This window comes from Heptranchias perlo, chromosome 14, assembly GCF_035084215.1.
Source record: "Heptranchias perlo isolate sHepPer1 chromosome 14, sHepPer1.hap1, whole genome shotgun sequence".
Taxonomy (NCBI): Eukaryota; Metazoa; Chordata; class Chondrichthyes; order Hexanchiformes; family Hexanchidae; genus Heptranchias; species Heptranchias perlo.
In genome coordinates, this window is record NC_090338.1 from 54,043,137 (window position 1) to 54,069,151 (window position 26,015).

General features: G+C 40.1%; 1 protein-coding gene across 1 annotated transcript in view; it reads right to left on the reverse strand.

Moving 5' to 3' along the window:
• Positions 1 to 9,977: 9,977 nt before the first annotated feature.
• The window catches only part of ttc1 (tetratricopeptide repeat domain 1), a 39,651-nt gene continuing 23,613 nt past the window's right edge, over positions 9,978 to 26,015 (reverse strand). The window contains exons 7-8 of the mRNA XM_067996443.1: positions 18,260 to 18,314; positions 9,978 to 10,634 (exon numbers count right to left, since the gene is read on the reverse strand). Coding sequence (XP_067852544.1) covers positions 10,498 to 10,634; positions 18,260 to 18,314 — 192 coding nt within the window. The 3' untranslated portion in view covers positions 9,978 to 10,497. The remainder of the gene's footprint in view (positions 10,635 to 18,259; positions 18,315 to 26,015) is intronic.

Genomic DNA, 26,015 nt, shown 5'->3' on the forward strand with positions numbered 1-26,015 from the left:
AAATTGGCATTAGATCAGTTTGCTGTCTTGTATACTCAGGACTGGCAATGAGTTTAATTTCTGGTCCTCTTTCTATAGGGGAATATAGTTAAAATAATTAGTTAAATGCTGAGAGTACTATAATTGTTGGCAGTACCATCTTTCATGTTAAGACCCCATCTATTTGCTCAGGAGGACATGAGATCCCATGATCAGTTTCCTCTCTTGTAAATGGCTAATTTTTTTCTCCCTCTGGGTTAGTCTCAGGTTAACAGTAGTGCTTCTACGCTCACTGTATACAGGAATGTATAGGCCTGGAAACTACCACTGCACACTCAGGCTGGTTCCAGTGTCTAGGAAATATCTCCTGCAATACCACTCATATGCCTATCAAATTTTGCACCAGATACTTTATTTATGTAATCAACCTATCATTACCTCCTTAGGCAGTCCATCCCATACATTTGCCACCCTCTGTGTGGTTAAATCTAAAGTGTCTTTTTGCCTTTCCTCTTCAGTTTGAGGCTATGACTTCTTGTTTTAGAATGTGACTAAGACACTGTTTTTCTTGTCTGTACCCTTTTAGGATGTAGAATGCTTCAGTAACATCAAGTCATCTCTTCAGTGTAAACATTAGAACCACAGAAGGTGCTGTCTTTCATATGACATGTTAAACTGAGGCCCTGACTGCCCCCTTGGGTGGATGTAAAAGATCCCATGGCACTATTCAAAGAGCAGGGGTGTTCTGATAGTATTCTGGCCAACATTTATCCCTACACAGACATCACTAAAACAGATTACCTGATCATTTAGCTCATTGCTGTTTGTGGGACCTGGCTGAATGCAAATTGACATTGCGCTTCCTTACATCTCTAAAGTACTTTGGGACATCCTGAGGTTGTGAAAGGTGCTATATAAATGCAAACTCTTTCTTCCTAATAGCTTCTTGAACCCATCATTCTGTCCACTTCAGTAGCCTTCCCTGGTAATTTATTTCACATATCTTACCTCTGGTGTAAAAAAGTGTTCCACTTATCTTCCCTTATTCCTACCATACTAATTTTAACTTGCATTGCCTGATATTTGAACCTTTTGCCATAGCAAATTATTTGCCAGTCAATCCCCTTAATAATAAAATCTTCAGACATCGAAGTCTCTCTTCTAAAGCAAGCAAGCCTAAATTACTTACCCTGTCCTCAAATTCCCAATATCTCAATAATCCAAGTTGCTGGCCTCTCTACCTTCTCAAAAGCATTATTATTCCTATATATTATAATTTGATGTAAAAAGTCTCCATGATTTCAAGCAAAATTTTCTTAATATCATCACATTTGGAATTGATTTATATATATTCTTGTTCTAAAAGTCCATATGTACTCGTATTATGTTTTCTCTCTTGTACTTGTGGTTGAACTACATCCTGCAGGATCACATCTGACATGGTCACACACAAACAGATTAGCTCATAATATAAAGCTAAACTTGCTGCTGCAAACAATTTCCAAGTTTTGGCATTGACATTTAGTATCTGGTGTTCCAGTTGCCTATTAATATAAAGAATGTTGAAAGTTTGTCCTTAAAGAAAAATGTATATGTATTGGATTCTCATTGAAGTGTCATGAATGTCAAAAAAAATTGTTGAATTTTTTTTCGTATCTACTGTCTCTGCTTACCTGGCCTGTGAACACCACCTCATTTAAAATGGCCCAGGCATGATAATTTGGTGCAGCTCATGGTGGAATCACTAATCTTGCAATTCTATCACAAAAAGATCTGCTAAATATATTTTTTTTAAAATGGAGATGCGTTTTTATTATTCTGCTAGTACCATCATTTTGAAGGCGAGTTGGCAGAGAGCAGTCATTGGGCATTAATGCCCACTTGCCCCCTTATCCGGTTTCCAAAGCAGCATGTGATAGTGACATGCAATAGGTTGTCTGCTGTTGTTTGAACAATAGGAGGCTGGATGGAGTGGGGCCAGTTGTTTGATATGCCTTTGGATAGTCCAATACAATTTCTCAAGTCTTTGTGCTCCCAGTATCTAACATGGACAAATCTGGATCTTTGTCACCATTTAAGATACAAAAAGTTGATGCCTTGATCAATGAAGCAAACACTTAATGACCATGGAAACTCCACTGAAAATGTCATTTCAATTTTCTCTCACTACTGGAGTCTAGTTGGCAATCTGTGTCCACCCAAGGCAAAAAAAAATCTGTTGAGAATAATAGCCATGAGTATTCTTAAAAACACCCTTTATTAATATATAGCTGAAGGTTGGTTCGGAGCTCAGGCACTATCAGTGTACAGGAAATTAAGTGAGGATAGTTAAAAGGAAATTGTGACCAGAAGTGCAGGAAATGAACCAGGAAGTGTACAATCAAAAGAGACAAAAAAAAATCCACCAGAAAAAAAAATGCAATTTTGTACTCAATTAATTTACATCTTTACCTTTCTTTGTAATAAATAACATCATGAAAGACCAACAGCAGGGATCAGAGGGATGTGAGTCAGGAAGTTAAGCTTGTAGTGTAGTGAAGATATTTTAGAAAATAGCAAGCAGAGAAGGATATTGATCATTTCTTTGAAAAGTGGTTTCATTTCTTTTAATAACACACAAGAGCTGCCACAATTTCAGTTGCAGCATATGTTGATTTTGACAAACCAGGTTAGGCCTATTAAATAATAACACAAGCATAGAATGAAATATCAGAACAGATAAAGTATAGAATTTCCCTGGAAATTGAGAGATACCAAGAAAAGGTTTCCCCACTGCTTGAAAAGTCCAAATGACTCAAGACACATCCAGACCCCACTGAGAGTCAGGAAGTGGTCGCAAGTTAAGAACCCCTTTCAATGTCCCACAATGCCTACCCTGCAAGCTCACTATGTGGAAAGGATCCTCGATATATTCCTGACCCAAACGCCAAGGATATAATAAAATTATCCTGACCCCACCCACAAGTGCATTGCTTCCTAATGCACAACCATACCAAAGATCCCAATATGACAATGTGTTCCCCATAAGTGACTTCACAAAATATATGTATTCCTTTGAAAATAAAAAACATTAAAAAATGGAACAACGGTCAATGTAATAGTGAGTGTGCCTACCTGGGTGTCTGCATTGTTTGAAGTTCCTCTACATTTCCTCTTGCCAGTTATTCTTGTTTCTTGATTTCTGGTTGCTGTTCCTCTTGTGGGAGATCCATGATGTTCTTCGTGATGGTTAGTAGCTTGAGCAAAAGGTATTTCAGAGGAGTCTTGTATTTTTTAAAAAGTGAGCTCAGCAACTTCTGCTAGTGATATCAGTACTTGCTATTTAACTAGAAATAGCTAACAACTAGCCATAGTCCATACAGATATTAAAGCTAATTATAATTCTTTATAGGAGATTGTTAAACATAGTACAGTTAGCCAGTCTTTCATTTACTGATATGACAAGTCAATATTTATTGATAGGGGAAAGTGGTTCAAATGGGTTACTGAGCTCCAACATGAGGGGGTGAGTAAAAATCACTGAAGCAGCTTATGTTAATGACTAACTCCCTGAAAATTTGCAGATTAATAAAATCAATGTAAAGAATAACTTCAAAATGTCAAATTTTCAAAATTACTATCTAATGCTTCAGATTCTAATGTATTGCAGTACGTGACTGGTTTTCCTGAAGAATATTAGAAAATATTTCCTGTACAAAATTTGTTATTTTTGTTAAGGAAAACATCTCTTCATTTGAAATGGTCAGTAAAGTTTTCACAAAATTCAGGTTGGCAGGCTGTAACTCGTGGGGTGCTGCAAGAATTGGTGCTTGGGCCTCAGCTATTCTCAATCTATATTAATGAATTAGATGAAGGGACCGAGTGTAATGTATCCAAGTTTGCTGACGATACAAAGCCAAGTGGGAAAGTAAGCTGTGAGGAAGACACAAAGAGTCTGCAAAGGGATTTGGACAGGTTAAGTGAGTGGGCAAGAAGGTGGCAGATGGAGTATAATGTGGGGAAATGTAAGGTTATTCACTGGTAGGAAGAATAGAAAAACAGAATATTTTTTAAATGGTGAGAAACTATTAAATGCTCATAGAGACATGGTTGTCCTCGTACAAGAAACACAAAGTTAAAATGCAGATACAGCAAGCAATTATGAAAGCAAATGATATGTTGGCCTTTACTGCAAGGGGGTTGGAGTACAAGAGTAAGGAAGTCTTACTACAATTGTACAGGACTTCGGTGAGACCTCACCTGGAGTACTGCGTACAGTTTTGGTCTCCTTATCTGAGGAAGGATATACTTGCCTTAGAGGCGGTGCAACAAAGGTTCACTAGATTATTTCCTGGGATGAGAGGGTTGTCTTATGAGAGATTAAGTAAAATGGGCCTATACTCTATGGTGTTTAGAAGAATGAGAGGTGATCTCATTGAAACATAAGATTATGAGAGGGCTTGACAGGGTAAATGCTGAGAGGTTGTTTCCTCTTACTGGAGATACTAGAACTAGGGGGCACTGTCACAGGATAAGGGGTCAGCCATTTAAGACTGAGATGAGGAGGAATTTCTTCACTCAGAGGGTTGTGAATCTTTGGAATTCTCTACCCCAGAGGGCTGAGGATGCGGAGTCATTGAATATGTTCAAGGCTGAGACAGATAGATTCTTGGACTCTAGGGGAATCAAGGGATATGGGAATCGGGCAGGAAAGTGGAGTTAAGGTCAAGATCAGCCATGATCTGATTGATTGGCGGAGCAGGCTCGAGGGGCCGTATGGCCTACTACTCCTATTTCTTATCTTAAAATTTGTTCAGGGAATTTCGTTTAGCTGGATCCTCTTCAGTCCTGAGCATATAAAGCGGCGAAAATAAACTTTTCCCAAACACATTTACAAAATGTGAAAGGTTAAATTGTTTTCCATGTAGATGTGAATTACTATCCATGGAGAATCATTGAATTTTGCAGCAGACGACCACTCGGCCCATCGACCATGTGTTAGTTCTCCGAAAGTGCTATTTACTTCGTCCCATTCCTTTACTACATTGTCATATGCTTAGTTTCCTTTCACATACTCATCCATTTACCTTTTAAAAGTGATTCTGGATTCTGTTTCCGCCAGTATACCTGGTAGAGCAATCCACGTCTGCATTAAAAAATTTCTCTCTTTGTTCTACTGATATTAAATTTATGCTCTCCTGTTACAGCCTCACTGACCAATAGAAATAGTAATTAAAACAGTGTGATCATTTTCATATTTCTCAAGAAAGAGAATCTTCAAACAAACTCATTTCCGGGTAGTGCAGTGAGTCAGATCACTGTTCTTTCATCTCTGTGATCTGGCATCAAATCCAGTCTGGGCTGATGCAAGAAAAGTCTCCTCTTCTGACTGAAAGGGTTCCAAAAAAAAAAATCACTCTGGAAACCAGAACCCACTTCCAACTAGGCTCGAGTCCATGGCACGAAGCTTGCCCATAATTCAGGCTCCACTACGATGACCATACCCTGCTGAGTGTTCAGTCTAACATATAAAGTATCACTTAAGCGAAGTACTGGAGAATACCTGTGGAATCATATTTCTGCCAGAAGTCAATGCCTTCAGGAGAGGAGGGGCAAGGATAAAATTGTTGGAATGTTCCATTCCCCAGCATTGACATCCCTCAACTTAATGGACACAAAATACTCACTGAAAATAAAGAAAGATATTTTCTTTGCTAGGCTAATCAAATTGTCAATCCCAAAAGTAGCTGCATTGAAGTATTGAGGTGCAAAGTATTTGTCCTAGCTATCATAATTTAAAACAACTCTGCTAGAATTAATGCTGATTTCACAGGGACTTGGCCAGAAGTTAACCAAAGTACCCTAGATGTACTTAAGACTTATATACGCTAGTCCCAACATACAATCTGCCAACTGTATTCAGTATCATCTGCACCAGCACAATACAAAATTTGTAGAAGAAACATATTCAGATGAATATATGAAATTACATGGGGATAGTTAGACATGATATTACAGTGGTGAGAATGTCCAACCTTTTTGGACAAGTGATGATTCTCGGTTAAATTTGAAAACAGGATCAAATGAAAACAAGAGCCAAAATGGGGGTTGTCGCAAGTTGGAGAAGCTGACGATGAACCCCAGCTTTGGGAGTAAGAAAATGGATTCTTTTAACATCTTCAAAGCTACAATGTCTAGCAGCCTGCAGCTGAAGTTGGAATTCCAGAACTTGCTCCTGTAGTCAGCAGTTAGGTCATCATAATGTAAAACAATCTTGGTTGTATCCCAAATTGGCTTGAGAGGTACATTTTATGAAAGCACCGTTTTAGTACAAGTACCTGTCTGATGAAGTTTAGAAAATTGCATTAATTTCATTTGTGGGTTAGAACAGCTGTGATTAGCAGATCAGCCAAAATTGTAGATAGTTCCCTTCTGTCAACATCAAGCACGCCTACTTCCACCTAGTGTCAACATAAAAGGCTCTCAGGTTAGGCTTAACAGTCGGATACAGAGTAAAACTTCCTTTAATCTATCCCAATAATTTTCCGTAGCACACTGGAAGAGCACATCGCTTCGCCACTGGATTTTTCCATTTTCCACCCTATCCATCCTTATGACCTTACGAGTTAGACTGGCAATCTAGTGCAAATTTGTGCCGAATTAAGGGAGTTTTGTGTCATGAGCATCTCCCGTTAGTAACTGGGTTGGGACTGAAATTGGATAGGACTCTGCAAGGAAAGGATGAGATTTTTATCCAAGCAGACTGAATAGAGCGCCTCGGGAAGAAAGGACACTTAACCTACAGCACTGTCTGTTCTCTTCTCTTCCCTCACTACCACTACCCACCATCGCCCCATCTCCCCACCCGCACCAAAACAAAGGAACAATTTTTTTTCTAAAATAAAGAGAGTTTTTTTTTAAACATAGAATTTACAGCACAGAAACAGGCCTTTCTGCCCAACAGGTCTCTGCCGATGTTTATACGCCACACGAGCCTCCTCCCACCCGACTTCATCTCAACTATCAACATATCCTTCTATTCCTTTCTTCCTCATGTGTTTATCTAGCTTCCCTTTAAATGTATCTATGCTATTCACCTCAACCACTCCATGTAGTAGCGAGTTCCACATTCTCACCACTCTCTTGGTAAAGAAGTTTCTCCTGAATTTCTTATTGGATTTATTAGTGACTATCTTACATTTATGGGCCCTAGTTTTGGACTCCCCTACAAGTGGAAACATCTTTTCTACGTCAACCCTATCAAACCTCTTCGTAATTTTAAAGAGCTCTATCAGGTTAACTTTCAGTCTTCTCTTTTGTTTCCTGACTACCTACTAAAAAAAAAAGGAAACACGAGAGAATGTAAAGCTTGCTCACTCTTTGGGTGAACAATTGATGAACCTGAATGAGCTAAAACTCAAACCTGCTGCCATGTTATTCCTGTATTTTTTTCAGCCTCATTTCCACATGAAGGTTGGTTCTCAGAAGTCAAGTACTTGGGTTCCTTCTCCCCCTTGTCCTTGCTTCTAGAAGTTGTGCCAGATACTTCATTTATAATGTTGTTAGGCCTGTGGAATCTAGCTTTCTTAAAAGTTTGACAAATTTTGTAGCCCATAAAACTGGAGTTCAATTGCATACACGCTTTCTAAGGCTTCGATTGCTAGGCAAGGTTATCTTGCCCCTAGCAAAGTATAACAGCAGGTAACTGCTTAGAATTACTGAAACCATCCCAGGTTTTAAGCAAACCTAAACAGGTCAAGCTGACGTAATCTTTTCTTATTTATACCTCATATTCGATCATTTAAAATAACCCAAGTCAAATGCTGACATGTGGTGGCATTGCTCACATTGAAATCAAAGATCACGGCAGGAGAAAAAGAACTAAAGTTGCCAAAGTAAATACAAAGAAAGTAATATGGATCCAGTTTGAAATATATTAAAGGGACAGGCAGCCCCCTGATTTTAGTTGATTCATCTTATACATGGCATATAAATCAATTAAGATTTAAAATCACAAAATGTTTTCAAAATGGATTTACAGGTACAATAAAAATGTTTAAAGATGTTACCCCTTCTAAAGTTAATCAACCTTTTTCCATTAATTGTATACCCTTCGCCATTTGTTGCACTTGTGTCTCTATAGAGACAAATATGCTTCTACACCATTTATAACCATCATTCTTGCCTTACCACCAAGACTGCTGTTGTGAGCATCTAGTCTGAAATGGCTGCACTATTACATTATTGGCTAGAATTAAAGTAACATTTTTATAAAATAAGTAAGAGGGCAGAAATCAATAAAAACGGTTTATTCTGGATAAACTGATATACAACACTCTAAAATGTGTACTAACTTTAAAAAGAGCAATCCAGCTTAAAATAGTTTTCAAAATGCCCTCAGATACTTGTGGGCCTCAAATATCTCCCTTTAAAATATAAAAAATGTTTAGTTCAACACACTCAAACATCATGCAACAATGCTAATTCACTCTTGCAGGGTCAGGTATAAAAACAAATGCCACTTTGAGTATATAGTGTCCATGTCTATACAATACTAGAATAACTGGGGATGGAAGAGGAAGCAAAAATATGTGGCTGCAGCTTCCACACTATAGTGGATCTAGTACAGGAGTAGGCAGTGCTCTATGGTTTGCTTACATTATTAATGATTTCATACTGACTGTTCATCTTATTTATTATTGCACATTTACAAAGACCTGCACATGAAGGGCTGCTGAAGCTGTGTTGCAATAGCAAATTCAGACTAAAACACAAGTAGTAAAAATGATGGAAGGCAAGATTTCTCTTTAAAATAGTCTTAAAGTAAGAGACTGTGATTTTAAAATGTACTGCGAACAATTGCTACTACTTTGAACATATAAAATGATTTGGATCGATGTGTTTTCAATGTTTTATAGTGCTTTTAGTAACAAAAAGCTAGGTCATGTGCCTAAAAAAAATTGAAATTATAGCAACCTCTGGAATCCACACAATGGACAGAACTTTAAGTGGGGTGTTTTATTCCTTCCCCAAACCACAAGAATAACTTTTTCTAGTTTTTCTTCTCTCTCTATCTGGGACAACACCAAGCCTTTGTCTAGCACTTTCCCCACAGAAATAGGTAACACAGCACATGATGGATTCCAGGCTTGCACCAAATCCTTCTGTTTCACACATTACATAGGTGTGCAACAGTGCAAGATGGCGGAGGCAGCTCAAGAGAGTTAGTTGCTGGAAAGGATCTGTGGCATTTGCAAGCATGAACATCCATGCACCTACGGCTGCATGGCGGGTATCAATCAGTATCAGTCCAATTGACTGAAACCTTAACTCAAGGTAACGCTGATGAAAACGGCACAAAAAAAATCTAGAAGCAAAAACTAAGAGTTACACTCTTGCAATTCAAATAACTTCAACTAAATTTCTTTCCTATAACTCGGAGTTCAAGAGAACTAAAACCTTTTACAAAAAAGAGAAAATGGAAGGAACTGCTGTTGAAAGGCAGCAGAGAAGACTGGGAATTTGGAACCTTATACTGTTGAGCAGGGTAAAATTACGTGCGTGTTCAAGGCACAATTTTATTAAATAGGAAATGTCCAATACTGATTCTGTGACCCCCAAGATAACAGTGAACATCCTATTGCTTGAGGAAACTGAACAAATGAGTAATAATTACATGTTTCTGGATGAATGAATGAATGAATGAATGAATGAATGAATAAATGTATGAGCCTCAACAAAGTTCATTCCAGCAATATCATTGAATTTCTCTAGTTTGCAACAATGGAATGCAACAAATTTGACCAGTTTTGCGTACAGTCCCAATCAAACCAAGCTTGAAGATGAAGATAAATTCTAGCTAATGAGCGTAGGAAAGGTTCAGAGCCAAGGTACTCTTATTAAAAACTATCTGGATAGTTATACTATATGCATTGCAGTCAAGACAAGTTGTCCTGTTTGTACCCCAGACAGGTTAGTTCCAATTGGATAGTGATAAGTTTCATGAAGATGAAGAAAAGTACAATTTTGATATTTTTATTTCCAGGAAGTTCTCTGAATCATACTCATTCATATTCTAACTTTATTTTTTTTAATCCACAGAAAATAAGGCAGTAGGTATTAATGATATATTCAGCATGATCAACAGTACACGACTAGACATCAAGCATCAGTAGTCTGCAGATATTAAAAGTCCATGGCAAACAAAAATCTACCCAGTGGTTACATGGCAACTTTCATCTGCTGTTAGTGAAACTAATGAAATATTTTTGTTTCTAAACACCAAGCCTTTATCATGCTTGGTTTAATGCTTATCCAGATGTAATGACAAAATAAAGTTAACGGTTTCACTGTTGGCCTTTACCCACAGCAAGCAGCTCAAACCAAGTGTCTTAAAACTTGTGCAGATTCTAATTGTAAACAAATACCTGCTAAAATATAGCAAGAATTGGGACAGATCAGTATGTTGGGAGACTAGAAAAGCAATATTTTGTAATTGTGTAACTAAACATTGGGTTGAGCTGTTACCAGAAATACCCATTATCTATCATTGTTATTTGGGTTTTGCACAAAGTTGACGGAGTATGAGCCAGAGCTTGGATCCTTGTTTAACAGGAAGTTTTCAGTGGACAGGCCAAAAGGTCGCAGAATCATGTTGCCAAGATCTTTCAGTTTGCCTACAATAAAAAGAAAATAGACTGTAGGGTGATATTTCAAGTTAACATCAAAGGATTTAGGCTACAGACATTTTTTTTTTAAAAGACAAGGTGAGTGAGAACAGTCATTTTTTGAAGGAGGCACAAATCCTTGGTTAAATCATCCCACTGTCAATATTCAAAATGTTCGATAGCCCTACTACAAAATCATGTTGCAACAAACTGTCCACAGGTACATTATCACCTCTCAAGATGATGCCGTGCAGTTTATAAGTAACCTGTGAACTGAATCAATTTTCTATAAAAGATAAATTACCTACCAAGGTACACTACAATCAACTTTTTCCACTTCAGGCCATACTTGTGAGGGAAGACGGGCAAGAGAGAGAGAGCTCGGAGGATATGAAAATTTTGCAAGTTAAACCCATTAAGTTCGATAAAATGGCATTATTTGTAAAGGATAATGTATCTGCTATTTCAGCACCTTTTGCAGCAGAAGGGATTCAGCAGAAGCAATATGCATGGAAGCTAGTAATATGGGCAATAAAGTAATAGGTGGAATCCATCAGCTGCCAACTCAATGTTAACAGCTGAGCAAGAGAGACTGCAAATAGTAATATTGGGGATGTCAATATCACAGCTAAAAGGGGAACAGAGACAACTGGTAGGGAGTGATTAAACTGCAAAAAAAAAGTCAGAGGTAATCAATGATCATTCCTCCCCCAACCCCAGATCCTTTCTTTTGACAATTTTTCCCTCCAATCTCCTCAAAGAATTGACTCCTTGCTGGGGTATGGTCCCAAAGGTGCTGATCATCCTCAGTGCCACACCAGAGAGGCTATTCATTATGTTGGAAATTAGACAATGAGTGACAACAGGTCATCACACCCAAGTTCAATCTTATCCTCACCCTGTGTCCACATGCATGCACTTCTAGCAGAAACTGCTGGATAGCGATTAGAGACTGAAACACCACATAATCTTCTCCAGGACTGATAAAGCCAATTGTAGCATCACTCTAAAAATGGGTTTTCCCGGCAACCAGTTTGAGCAAATCTCAACGGTTTTACATTTGGCTTGCAGCCAGTTGCACGAGTCTGTGCTTCAACATTAGCACCAGTCTTGCGCAACATAAAGTCACCTTGAGAAAAACAAAATTAGCAGCTTAACTCAGCTGGGCAAGAGAAAAACCCTCATACGAGTAAGTTGTCTTTCTTCATTTATCAAATTCAGTTTCCCCCATTCATGATAGTATGAAAAGGCTGGTCTTCTGCTGGCCACAATAAAAACAGTACGGTGGTGCAATGGCTGCAAATGGATTTCATGGTCCAGATGTTGGATTGATCTTAAACTTAGATTTTGTAGTAGTCTAACATGTAATTTACAGAAGTAGGTCAGATAATGCAGCTAATACAGTTGTTAAAAAAGGCCCACAGGCACGTTAGGGTTGGACCATGGACATAGCGAGTTCTTTCAAGTTTATAATTTGATTCCTGATACAGCTTCAATGCAGTAGACAGTCTTATTATCTCAATTCAAAATTATAATTATGGCTGTTGGTGGTATTTAGCAGCATGTTATAGTTATAACTGATCTAAAATGTGAATGAAACCTAAAAAGTCAAAACTCTACTTGATGGGCACGATTTGAAAATTATTTCAAATGGAGGTTGAAAAAGCAGAATCAGATTGTTATGGAATGTAGAAGTTAATATATGCTGTTGGCAACTTAACATACTAACAGATAGGAGAGACTCTTAATGACCTGATTGGATGCTTTACATATATAAAATGAAAAGTATTTTGCTTGGAACATTGTCCACTGCTATCTTAAGCATTACTGGGTTCAGACAATAAGATTAAAACTAGGTGGTTGAACCATTGCACTTGTGGTCAGATATGACATGCTAGTCAGAATTTAGATTCTTGACAACAGTGCAGGATCACAACTGAATACAACTGTACTGAAGAAGACTGAAAGAAGCACAGCTTATTGGTGAAGCACAACTCAAGCTTATAGAAGTGTCCAGAAAATTCTACCATCAGCCTGGATTTTGGGGTTCAGTGGCACAACATATGATAAGCAGATCAATCCACTAGCAATCTAGAAACAGGCTTCCCCTGTCTTTTAAATGCAAAGATCGTCTTTTAATGGTTTGGTAAACTATATAAATTATAATAAATGCAGGGATTCATTTGTGTTTTAAATTCATGAGCACAAAGCACATAGAATGCAAGACTAGTTTAAAACAGCTCATTTAGAATTTTATTGGATAATTTCACATGACAATAATCTTTCTCTGACTTACTGACGCACAGGGCCATAGTTTGGTTTATATTCTGACACTTTTTTCTTCTACTGTACATTAGGGCAGCACACTTAATCTAAATCAGAGTCTCTTTCCTGTAACTGCTTATTTCCTCTCTCATTCTTTGTCTCACTTCATCTTTAGTTTTTCTTCCGATCTTTCTCATTTCCTACATGTCAGTGACTTTTTGTCTCTCTTCTCCTCCCCAACAACCCCACCCCCGCCCTTTACACAAGTCTGCTTGCTGTCTCCTCTTTTACTGTCTCTCTCTCTATACTTCTCGCATGCTTTGTCTCTAAATAAGTCTGGCATTCAATGCCTCTTGCACAATTTTTCTCAGTATGTCTGCCTCTTTTATGCTCCTTTTTTTCTCTCACTTGTCAGAGATCTGGAGGCAGACTGTGGGCTACAAACTTCTGAAAACCAGAGAAATGATCTAGTCTCTTTCTAGGAATGGGAGCCAAGAGTGTGTCCCCCAATGGCCTTTGAACAAGAGTGCGTTGGGAAGGAGGAGGGGCCAGAGCACATGGCCTGGAGTGTGCAGGGCATGGCCTGAGGCTCAGACATAGTAGGAAAGATTGGGCCAAAGTGCAAGGCAATGGAAATAGTTGGACTGCGGAGAAAGGGGAGGGAGAGAGAGAGGTGGGTTTAGGTAAGTCCCTAGTAATTATGAGTGATATTAATAGGCCCATGGTTAGCAGAGAACAAATCACATCTATGGAAAAAGATGGACAACTATAGTCAAGACCTTTATTTATATATTTAGATAGTACAAGCTTAAATCAAAGTCAGTTAATTTAAATGATATAAATTTTTTTTTGCACTATATTCCCACTTTGCTGTGTTATTTATGTTGCTCAATTTGTTATTGGATAATTCCATTTTTGCTACAAATACAACTTTTAATTCCTAAGATTATAGATGAATTATTCAAATATAGATCAATAATTATAAATTACAAGCTTAGAAATGATATGAAAGTACTCTAAATAAACTCAGTTGCCAGGAACAGAATTACAATTGCACGATAAAAAGAAATAAACAATGTCACTCTTTCAATAGCATTTAAGTGGTCACACAATGTTTTCTCTCCACCTAGTCAGATTGAGACTGGTCAGGTGAGGAGGTGTTTACTGTGCCCAGGTTGATGTTAAGGGCCCTGAAGTTGGAGAGAAGCCTGGGAGAGAGCAAGGTGGGTGAAATGCCTGCTGTGGAGCATTAATGTAGAGAAAATAAAGAATCACCCTGGCAGCATCTCTCCTCCCCCCACCCCCCAACCTCCAACAATCTGATTGGTCAATAGTGCCATGTGGGTGAGCATGGATCAATTTGCATCAATAGCATACTCCATTCATACATTAAACACAGTTTTAAATTACTAATGAATCTCCTGTGGCAATGAGGCAGAGGATATAACTGGCATTTTTACAGGTTAAAATGAAGTTTAATAAAGAATGTAACAGAAACTTTGATTAATGGGGTTTAAACTTGCTAAATAAAATAAACTGAGTTCACCAACATCACTAGAATATAAACATTTAAACGGAATTATTAAAAAACAGTAGGCTCAAATTCTATCTTCTGGATTATCACCAATTATTTTGCACACATCCATCAAGCCCGAGTGTGAGGCAGCAGCACTGCATCTGAGGTATTTAAACGTTAGAACTTTAAAAGCACAATATTTATTTGTGGGACACTGCAGCCTTAAAAGCAATTGATTCTTTGTCACTGTTACAGAGAATTTAATGTTGCAGCAATTTATTTACTGAATGAAAAAAAAATCACCACTTACCACAGCAAGCTAATTACTTCCTCCATCAGCTGAACCTCTATTATCTTGCCTATATAAACCCTATAATTAAGCTGTAAAATTACACTGAAAGCATAATTATGAATTGTTTCGGAAACGGAAATAAGGCTACAATTTAATCAAGGCGTTCAAACATCATCTGAGCCCCCAAGATAGTTAAGATTTTTACTGACTCCATACCATCCATTTGGCTTGTAAAATGTATATTGTGATCTCAGTAAAAGAATGTCAGTTAAAAGTTATGTCAAAATTACATTGACTACTACAGGTTATGATGATAGAATCACTACAGAAGAATACAGCCATTGCTTCAACAACAACTTGCATTTATATAGTGCATTTAACATAGTAAAACACCCCAAGGTGCTTCACAGGAGTGTTATTAAACAAAATTTCACACTGAGCCACATAGAGGTATTAGGACAGGTGACCAAAAGCTTGGTTAAAGAGGTAGGTTTTAAGGAGCATCCTAAAAGAAGAGAGGTGGTGAGGAGGACAGTTTTAGGGAGGGAATTCCAGAGCTTATGGCCTAGGCAGCCGAAGGCACAACCGCCGATGGTGGGGCGATTAAAATCGGGGATGCACAAGAAGCAAGAATTGGAGGAGCACAGAGATCTCGAAGGGTTGTAGGGCTGGAGAAGGTTGCAGAGATAGGGAAGGGTGAGGCCATGGAGGGATTTGAACACAAGGATGAGAATTTTAAAATTGAGGTATTCCTGGACCTGGAGCCAATGTAGGTCAGCGAGAATGGGGCTTGGTACGAGTTAGGATACGGGCAGCAGAGTTTTGGATAAACTCAAGTTTATGGAGGGTGGAAGATGGGAGGCCAGCCTGGAGAGCATTGGAATAGTCAAGTCTAGAGGTAACAAAGATATGGATGAGGATTTCAGCAGCAGATGAGCTGAGGCAGGAGCGGAGACGGGAGATGTCAGAGGCGGATGTAAGCGGTCTTGGTGATGGAGCGGATATGTGGTCGAAAGCTCATCTCAGGGTCAAGTAGGACACCAAGGTTGTGAATGGTCTGGTTCGGCCTCAGACAATGGCCAGGGAGAGGGATGGAGTCGGTGGCTAGGGAACGGAGTTTGTGGCGGGGACCGAAGACAACGGCTTTGGTCTTCCCAACATTTAGCTTCATGTACAGATGTATGATAATGATTTTACAGTGTGCCTGTAATATTGAGGTTCATTGGCACCATAATGCATATTCAAAATACGGCACAGTTCACTGGGCTGTTCTGTAAAAAATTAAACATTTATTTGCAAAATAAGTCTTATTTTTGACCTTAAAATGTTGCACAAGAATGCAGGCAACTGGTGGCACGGCACGTTACAATAGTGTCCTTTCAACTGCCATGATAACTCTGAAGGTAAATGTGCAGCTTAGTTTAGTACCAAGCCATACAGACCAGGAAGGTCTCGTGTGTGATCCAGGTTTATGGATATATGCGGAGATAGCTGATCTCAGTCAGGGCAGTAGTGAAGGTGATACAATGGGCCCTGTGTCTCGAGGAGAAGGGGTTAAAAATGACCAGGTTTCTGCTCCTGATCACTATTGTGTCCTTGACTGGAATTGCATGTCAGAAAAGACGAGCACAGGGTCAGTTGTGATGCCCTCTCTGGTTGTATAATCTGCTGATACTCATCATCTTGGCTAATACATGGAGAATCGCACTTGGCTAAGGTACTAGAGTACTGCCAGCATTCATGGAACCATATCTCACCATGATTGGAGTCATTGTCGATTGGAATGGTGAAGAGCGAAGAGTAGAAGACATAGAGATGGGGGAAAAGGGAAGAAAACTACTCTTTCATCTTTAAAATCTGGATTTAAATCTACCTCACACTGATGTGATCACCATTTCTTTTGCCTTCCAACTGCAGGAACCAAAGTGAAATTAGTTTAGCAGAGAGTATGAACCTATGGCACAGAACTGCATTTAGTTGACAATCTGGTTCAGAAAGGTTATAAGATTGGCTGATGTGAGAAACAGGAAAAAGGACACCGGTGTAAAATAGCTGGTTCTCTTCCAATGTTGAAGGCACACTCAGTAGCACGCTCAACAGTATAAGCAGCTTTACAATCTAGACTATGCTATTTCTGGCCACTGAGTACTTGCATTCCAACACTGCTGGTCAGTGAGAATACGCTTCCACTTTTTGGATGTACAGAAATCCCTCGCTTTGATCAACACAAAAAAAAACAATTTGAAAAAACACTACTGCCCACCAAATAAATGTTAACATTTGGTGAAAAGATATGATTTCTTCCCCTTTCATTATATGAGCACAACAGTAAAATTACAGCTAAAAAGTTGAACTAATTTTAGCCAATGCTACAGAAAATCTCGCACAGGCGTTCCCCTAGTAACCACACTGCCAAAGAACAGACCTAAACAAAGCAATTAAAACTATCCCTGCATTCACAGCCATGACAACCACAGAACCATTTATTTTTTTGCTGCTCTAAAAAGAGATCACATCTTCTGTAACATTACAACATGTTCATATACATCACCTTAACGTGCAGCAAGTCTGCATCAGTCTTACTAGCATTTGCTGGACTAATATAACTTCCAGTACTATTCATTTCAGTTTGTACCAATGGAAAGAGAAAATATTTTGGGAAGACCACTAAAGCAATGTATTTACTGAAAATAACACTGCCACTTATCACAGAAGACCTAATTACTTCCCCAGTTAACAAAATCTATGATCTTTTTTACAGCAAGCCACTGGATATATTTATGCAATGGGTGGGTCCAATGGCAAAGCACATCATTTTATTACCAATACACTTTTTTGGCTTATATTGAACAAGTCTCTACGTGGATCCTCCATAAATTTTTGGGATAAGTTTCAAAGTAATGTGTTTCCCCCCTCCCTCACTATTATTTTCAGAGGCTTGGTAAATGAACTGTCTCAAAGTTTCTGCCAATGTCACTGCAAACTGGCTGCTAGGAAGTATAAGACCAAATCTGATCGATAGACTTCTGAATGTGCCTATTCAGATAGGAAAATGCTGCTTTGTTGATAATCCAATGACTCTGCTGAGATAGGGAACTCAATATAGATACAGCTGAGGTTGCAGACTAATTTCATACTATCTCATAACATAGCAAGCTATTACACTGGCTCACTGTGCTACCAGAGTGTCAACTTCCAAAACACATACATTTTCCAGGAGGGAGGGAGGGAGAGGCGGTTGGTCGCACGCAAACTCACACACAAAATATATTAGGATGGTAAGAGTAACACGGTGCTGTCAATCTCAAGTCTCAAATTAGGCAAGTTGTTTTACAAGCTCAAGATTAAAAATTTAATTTCTTCTTTTTCAGCACTAGATTAAACATATTGTGGGGGAGCTCTACAATGCAAATCTTACATATAGAGTACAATGTTAGTGAATGTAAAGTGGAAAACATGCTCCATTTCCCAACACTCACCCCTTGACCGGACTTGATAAACACCATTGCCTCTTACTGAAGATTTACATTAAAAGTATTATGACATGGTAAAAGTATTTACCTAGCATTTCTTCCTTCATTTTCTCATTTCTTTCTTCAATCTGCTGTGGTAATCGCTGTAGAGGAAAAGAACAAAACAAGAGTTAGCAAATGACAACATGAACTCTTTTTGCATTCACCTGATAATCATTCAAACTCAAACTATTGGTATTTACTACCATCATTGTGAGGCACGTAATGAAGGATCAAACATGTCTAAAATCCTCAGATTACGGAGTCAGGAAGTAATAGATTAAATGCATGATTTGTTCAAATTAAGATCTGGGACGTGATTTTAGCATGGAGGCGGAAACTCAGTGGGTGGGTAAATAATCACGTGGGAAACAGAGAAGTAAATTGAGTACATCGGTTTGTCTGATTGCAACTCAATTGAAGGCACTTAATGTTAGTTCCAGGTTTCGGGTCTCCATGTTGCGCAGCGGGCGTACTGCGTACCCACATGACATGACTGAAAACCCACTATTTAAAGGGCCAATGCAAAATTGATTTTGAAGGAGAAAGGAGTAAAAAGCAAAATGGAAGGGCATAGAGGAAAGGCAGCACCCAGGTTCTAAGATGCCTCCCTTGAGATGCTACTGGAGGCTGTGAGAAGCAGGAGGAAGGTGTTCTTTCTAGGTGATGGAAGAAACCAGCTTCTGCCACCAAGGTGTGGCTGGAGGTGGCAGAAGAGGTAAGCAGCAGGAGCACAGTGCCCAGGTCTTGGCTGCAATGCAGGAAGCGTTTTAATGACCTAACCAGGTCAGGAAAAGCGAGTACATTTGCTGATTCACCCACATCCTGTGAAACGCAACCGCCCCCCACCCACGCCATCTCACTCTGTGATGACACGCCTACTCCTTCACATAACTCCTCACACCCAGTTAAGTTAAATCATCAACCATCCTTCACTTTCTATGTACTTCCTCATCTCCCCATTTATGCACTCACCACTGCCACTCACCCCAATCCTGATGCAATGTCTGATAGTCACCCTCTGATGCATCTGTTCCATTGTCAGCCTCACTCAAAGCAATGCATTTTACCTTCGGTCACTCACAGGTCTGTTCTTTCTCCCCTTGTAGGAGAAGTGAGCAAAACTCAAGGTAGAGGACCAGAACTGGAGGTGGTCCACCACAGAGTGGAGCGGACAGATGTGGAGGAGGCGGCCATTGAAATAATTGGGACAGTTGCATGCCTTTCCATTGGCGATGGAGAGACTGGGAACCCACAGATGGCTGGTGATAGAACTTTAACATCTTTCACACACATGATGAATTGATTTTATCAATGAGTGAACTGTGCCAGACCTCAGTATGGTCAAAGGAAAGATTGTCACTTTTGCGACAAATCTTTAATATCACTTTCTTCTGTCTTCCAGGGCCTTTATGAGGAATCAGCAGAAATGGAAGAAAGCGATTTCTCAGAGAAGCTCATTCCTTCTGAGGGTGCACTGTAGCAGGACATACAGCCATGCACCAATGCTGATAATCGCACTGCGGTGGGTCCTGTTAGACTGTTAGTTGGGTTGTCACCTGGTGATTCACCACTGACAAGTGAGCACGAGCAGACACCGGTGGCAGGGGCAGCTGTGGAGTGTCCTCATCGGAGGGGACACTCCTCTCCAAACTCTGCTCAGCTGGACACAGATGCTGAACCCCAGGGGCCATCGTTGTGAAGGAGAATGGAAGAGGTGCAGCAGCAACTTTGTGAGGTAATGGAAAAAGTGCCACCTAGGCAGGGTGGAGAGAGAAGCACCCAGGCAGGGAGAGGGAGAGACCCCGGCAGACTTTCTGGGGTCCATGAGACCCCTAAATTGTTTATGTTTAAAGTTCCTTCGGGGATGGAGGGTGATGATCTGTCAAATGTGGAGTCTGGGGAGGTGGAACATGAGGACAAGGGGGATTCTATCATGGTTTGAGAAGGAGGAGAAGGGATGAGGTGTACAAAATTGTTTTTGTTTAAATTTTCTTCGGGGATCCAGAGCTCGATCGCAGTTCCAGGGGTGGAAACGTGAAAGGGCAGGTGTTGCATCTCCTACGTTTGCAAAGGAAGGTGCTGAGGGAAGAGGAGCAGGTGTTAGGAGTGATGGTGGAGTGGACCAGCGTGTCAGAGTGAATGGTTCCTTCAGAATGCTAAAATGGGAGGGAGAGATGTGTTTGGTAGTGGGATCACGTTTGAGGTGGCGTAAATGGAGAGCGAGGTATGCCTTGTCCGACCATAGCTTGGATTCCATTAAAGGCTCGAGATGCAGGAACTCTGACAGAATGCCCCCCCTCCCCACCTCCATTATCACGATGGCCAAGTTTGGGGCATGCGGAGGCTCTGGCCCCAACAGGCCTCCTGGATACTCCAATGCAAAACTGCAACCCGGTTCATCCAGGTCCTAGCCTAGTTTTCAGTAGTTCCAGAAGACTTCCACCAAAGTTAGGCTGGAAGTACAATGGAATGGCTGCCTATTTCCAGGGCCAAAGTGCTTTTAGCACTTCAGAAAATACTGTCAGTTTCTGAAAGTCACACAAAGTCTGCATTAACCATACTATTTAATCTCAAGCTGGGAGCCATGGCTTCTGTGACAGCTTGTAAGATAGCTAGTTTTTAAACATTTAACAAGGTTTTTACCATGGTGCTAAAAGCAAAATACTGCAGATGTTGGAAACACTCAGCAGGTCCAGCAGCATCCATATCTCCATCGCTGGGATTGGACTTCCATTGATATGTACTACTAGCCCACCGACTCCCACAGCTACCTTGATTATATTTCTTCCCACCCTGCCTCTTGTAAGAACTCCACTCCCATCTCCCAGTTTCTCCATCTCTATCGCACCTGCTCTGATGACTTTACCTTTCCCACCAGAGCTTCCGAAATGTCCTCCCTTTTCCTCAGCTGAGGATTCCCTTCCACCGTGGTAAACAGGGCCATCAACCACATCCATCCCATTTCCAGTGCTTCGCACTTCACCCCTTTTCCTCCTTCTCAAACCATGATAGGATCCCCCTTGTCCTCATGTTCCACCTCACCAGACTCTGCATTCGACAGATCATTGCCCTCCATTACCGCCACCTCAAACGCAATCCCACCCAACACAACTTTCCCTTCCCTCTCCTTTCAGAATTCCAAAGGAACCATTCCCTCCGTGACACGCTGGTCCGGTCCACACCACCATCATCCTTGACACCTGCTCTTCTTTCCTCAGCATTTTCCTATGCAAATGCAGGAGATGCAACACCTGCCCTTACTCCTCGTTCATACCACCGTCCAAGGTCCAATTACCCCATTCAAGTGATTTGCGTATACTTCTTCCAAAGCTGGTATACTATATTTGCTGCTCACAATGCAGCCTATACATCAAGGAGACTAAATGCAGATTGGGTGATGCTTTGCTGAACTTCTACGTTTCGTATGCAAGTGTAATCTTGAGCTTCCAGTTGCTTCTCCTTTAATTCACCATTGCACTTCTAATCTGACCCCTCTGTCCTTGGCTTCCTACACTGTTTCAATGAAGCTCAACGCAAGCTCAAGGAACAGCACCTCATCTTTTTACTAGGTATTTTACAGCTTTCTGGCCTTAACACTGACTTTACCAATTTCATACCTTAACCGCAGCCCAATTTTTCACTTGGACAGGAGGTGCTGGTAAGGTAGGATGAGTGCAGCGGTGCTTCTAGGAATGGAGGAGGTTCTGGGCTGGTACTTGAGATGGGGATCCCCTATTGGTACACGGCCAGTGGGGTGGTCTGCACCACTGGTGTCACCTGCCTTTTTCTTTGAGTAGCTTTCTCCGTTATGCCAGATTTTCAATGCTTCCCTTGCATTCTACTATTCTGCTGTCACCATTTAACATCCACTGGGTCTTGGATACATCTTTTATTTCTCTAATTATTGCCTCGTTTTGTCACACCACTATCACTTCTGTTATTTAATCATCTCCTGTCCTCCATTTAATCACAGACCATTATCATTTCTTCCCCCCGACCTCCTTTTCGCTAGCTCGGTTCCTCCTTATACGGTGTTCATCTGTTAACATCTCCCGGTTCAGACAAAAGATCATGGACCTGAATCGTTAACCCTACCTTCTCTCCACAGACGCGGCCTTTACTACTGAGTGTTTCCAGAATTTTCTTTTTGTATTCAACAACGGCGCGCTGATGTTGTAAGAGCTGAAATAGTGATCACAATTCCCCGTCCGGACAGTTCTTCATCTCAACCAGGCCAACGTGTGAATTTGAGAGTGAAACTGAGATGCTTTCACATAAGGAGGAATGATAGTTCTAAGGTAAGTTATCCATGGGTGCTCATACACCAACTTCAATTTTTGAGAGAGATAGGCATGGAGTTGGGAGACAATAACACATTGAAGGATCTTAGAGAGGAAAGGGAGGTTAGAGATGGGGTGTTAGTTGGAGAAGATTGTGCAAGGATGGGCTCTTTAAGGGGGGGCGGGGGAAGAGGTGAAGAGATTATGTGGGTTTTGAAAGGGAGGATGATGGTACCTGAGCAAAAACAATTGTTACAATGTTGGCAAGCATATGGGCCGAAAGGTAATGGAATGGTTAGGAGTTGGGTGGGGATGGGCTTTGAGACAGGAGTTGGATCTTGTGAAAAGATGAACATGGAAAGGGCAAGGGGTTTGGAAGAGAAACTAGAGTGACGGGGTAGGGTAAATGGGGGCTGAATGGGAGCTGTGGTGGAGGGGAAGAGGACAGGGAGGTAGTGTCAGAGGCAACATGGATGATGTCCGTCTTGGAAGCAAAAAAAACAATCGTCTCTTTGTATTTGGTGCCAGAGGTGAGTTGGGGAGGCAGAAAAAAGACGTTTGAGTCCTTTTGTCATGGCAAAAGAGAGCTGTCGGTTGTCCTTGCCGTCCAGGATAGTCCTGGAGTATTAGGAGGATTTGGTTGAGGAGAGTGAGGCAAGATGAAGCATGATGTAGTCTAGCCAGTTGTGTATTAGGTATGTTCAAGTTTGTGGCCTTCAGACTGTAGGGAGCAAAGATGGGTACTGCACTGGGGTAACATCAGTTGTGGGAGACTGAGAAAAACTGATGAAAAATTGGAACAGAGGAGGCCGCTGCAGCCAAGCCTCTGGCTTGGCCTGCTCTGAAATTAAATACCAGGATTTTCTAGACCCAGGCCTTCAAAAGAACTTACATTTATATCGTCCCTTTCATGTCCTTAAGATAGCCCATAGTCAATGAATTACTTTTGAAGTGTAATCATTGTTATTTAGACAAAAGCTTATGCAAGTTAAAATTTGGGTTAGGATGTGAATTTTTAAATGTTTACACAGTCACTTGAACTTAAATTTTTAGTTACAACTTTTAAATGGTTAGAGTAAATCCAACATTCTTAATTCTAGTTTTCATAATTAGATCACATTGCAACTGAAATTTTTTGTTGCATAGAATGAAGTCAATTTACTGATATAACTTGATTAAGCAAGTGTCAATACAATGGTCTATGCATTAAATTATTTAAACCGTCAATTTATAAACTAGATTAAATTAATTGATTTTGAAACTAGGAATATTTATATGCTCTGAATAAAACACTAACATTATACGCAGATTCAACATTTATTTCACAAGAAACTGTAGTGCAATGTTGTTTTTTTAAAAAAAAATCAGGCTAGAACAGATAGGCCATTGACAAGTGACCTTGCTGCTCTTTAAAGGAATGCTTCACAATAACATTATATAAGATTTACAGTGCAAGACGTCACCAAGGTTGGAAAGAGGAGATAGGGTAAGGCCAATATCAGGAAGTTCTTCACATGAAGAGTGCTCATTGTGAGATGGATTTCCCAATAGGCTGGGGGCAAAACGCCTAGGATGAGTCCAAGAAAGATTTGGATGCTGTAACGTGGGGGGGGGGGGGGGGGGGGGAAGGAACTAGGAACTATAGGCTCTTCCTGAATGAATGAGCTAACCTGGGGCAAATGGCCGTCCTCATCTGTATCTGCCTTGTGAAGCACTAGTGGTTAGGCGACACTGAGGCTGGCTTTTAAAAGCCTGCAGAAGGTAGAGAAAGACTGAGGGAGGTAAGGAGTTCAAAGAAAAACACACAAGGGAATATGTGTAATCAATATCACCAAGTACAGTTTCTGTTGAAAGCCATTGCATACTGCTGTGTGGCCAAGCCCCATTTGTAAATGTTTATACTATTTATAAAATGCTTGAAACTCTTTTTATGGGTATACACTTGTAAAATTACAGTGCTGCATCTATAAATTTTATTCTGATGTAATGCTGTAAGTGCAAATGACAAATATGATTAACACATTTTGCACCATCTCGCCACAGGATAGCCTGCAGTCTAAGTGCTCTTATGCACTGTACATAATAAAACACGCATGCCGCTCCTGTGGGAGCAGTAGTTCTAAAACATTTCTCTTGTAACATTACTTCTAGTTATCATCTTCTATCAACAACCGATGTATGAATGTGGCATCAAGCACTCTCCTTCACATCCAGAGACAGACTGGATAACACCCCATAAGCTACTTTGGCTTGAAACCATGTTAGTTCCTAAATCTGACATTTACAATTAATATCAAAGAATTCCCATTTGCCCGAAAAAGCTGCAGAGCAATTGTAAACCTATAGTACGGTTTTCATGGTTCTAATTTGCATTAATCACATGACTGGCCAAGAAAAAGTTACCCCCATAAAATTGTTCATCCATAACTTGTGAAATAATGGCACAAGACGAAACTTGCATTGATGCATTTCCTGAACAAAATGAATATAGGAAAAATATAGCAATTCATGAATTGCACGCTTTACACAAATATTTTCTCAAATTCAGTCTACAATCATTCCTGTAAGCAGACCTTGTATCCCTTAAAATCTGATCCGCTCAATTTTTAGATAAATGATGAGACCAATGGATCATAACAGAGAGCCCTTACTCTCTACGCCGGCTACTGAAATGTATCAAGTACCACAACATGATTCTCCTTTTTTCAACAAGCATACTGTATAACACCATCAGACTGACACTCAGGCTCTAGAGAAAACGGTTAGAAGTAGCTAGCATGGATTTCAAAAGGCACCACCGTGCTTGAAAAACCTCATGATTATTTGAGGTAACAGATATGGTAGATGGGGGAAATGCAGTGAATGTATTGCATATGGACTTTAGGAAAGCCTTTGATACGGGAAATTACTAGGGAAGATTGAGAATGGAATTAGGAGGGGGATAGCAAACTGAATGAAAAATTGTTTAGAAGGAAGTAAACAGAGAATAGCAGTTAAGGACAGTTTTTCCCAGAGTGGTTGGAAGTGGGTACTGGTGTTCCACTTCTGGTCACTGTGTCTACCAATGATTTGGGTACAGGTCGAGAGGGAGTTGTGTTGAAATTTGCAGATGATACCAAAGTAGAAGACACAGTTAATTCTTTAGAAGATGAAAGAAAGCTGCAAAGAAGATATTGATAAGATGAGGGAATGGGCTAAGAAGTGGCAGGTAGAATTCAACATCATTAAGTATGAGGTGGTAGTAGTTTGGTTGAAAAAACAACAGTAATTACACTCAATGGAAGTAGGCTTAATGCTGCGGAAGAGCAGAGGGATTTGGATGTACAGGTTCAGAGCAAATTAAAAGCAGCACCTCAGGTTGATAAAGGCTGTAAAAAAAAGCCAATGAAATTCTAGGTTTTGTCTCAAGGGATATAATGTAAAAACCAAGAGGCAATGATGAGCCTATGTAGAACCTTAAAAGGCCTCTTTGCAGCTTCCTTTGGTCTTCTAAAGTATTAATAATGCCTCCTCCTTTGGTAT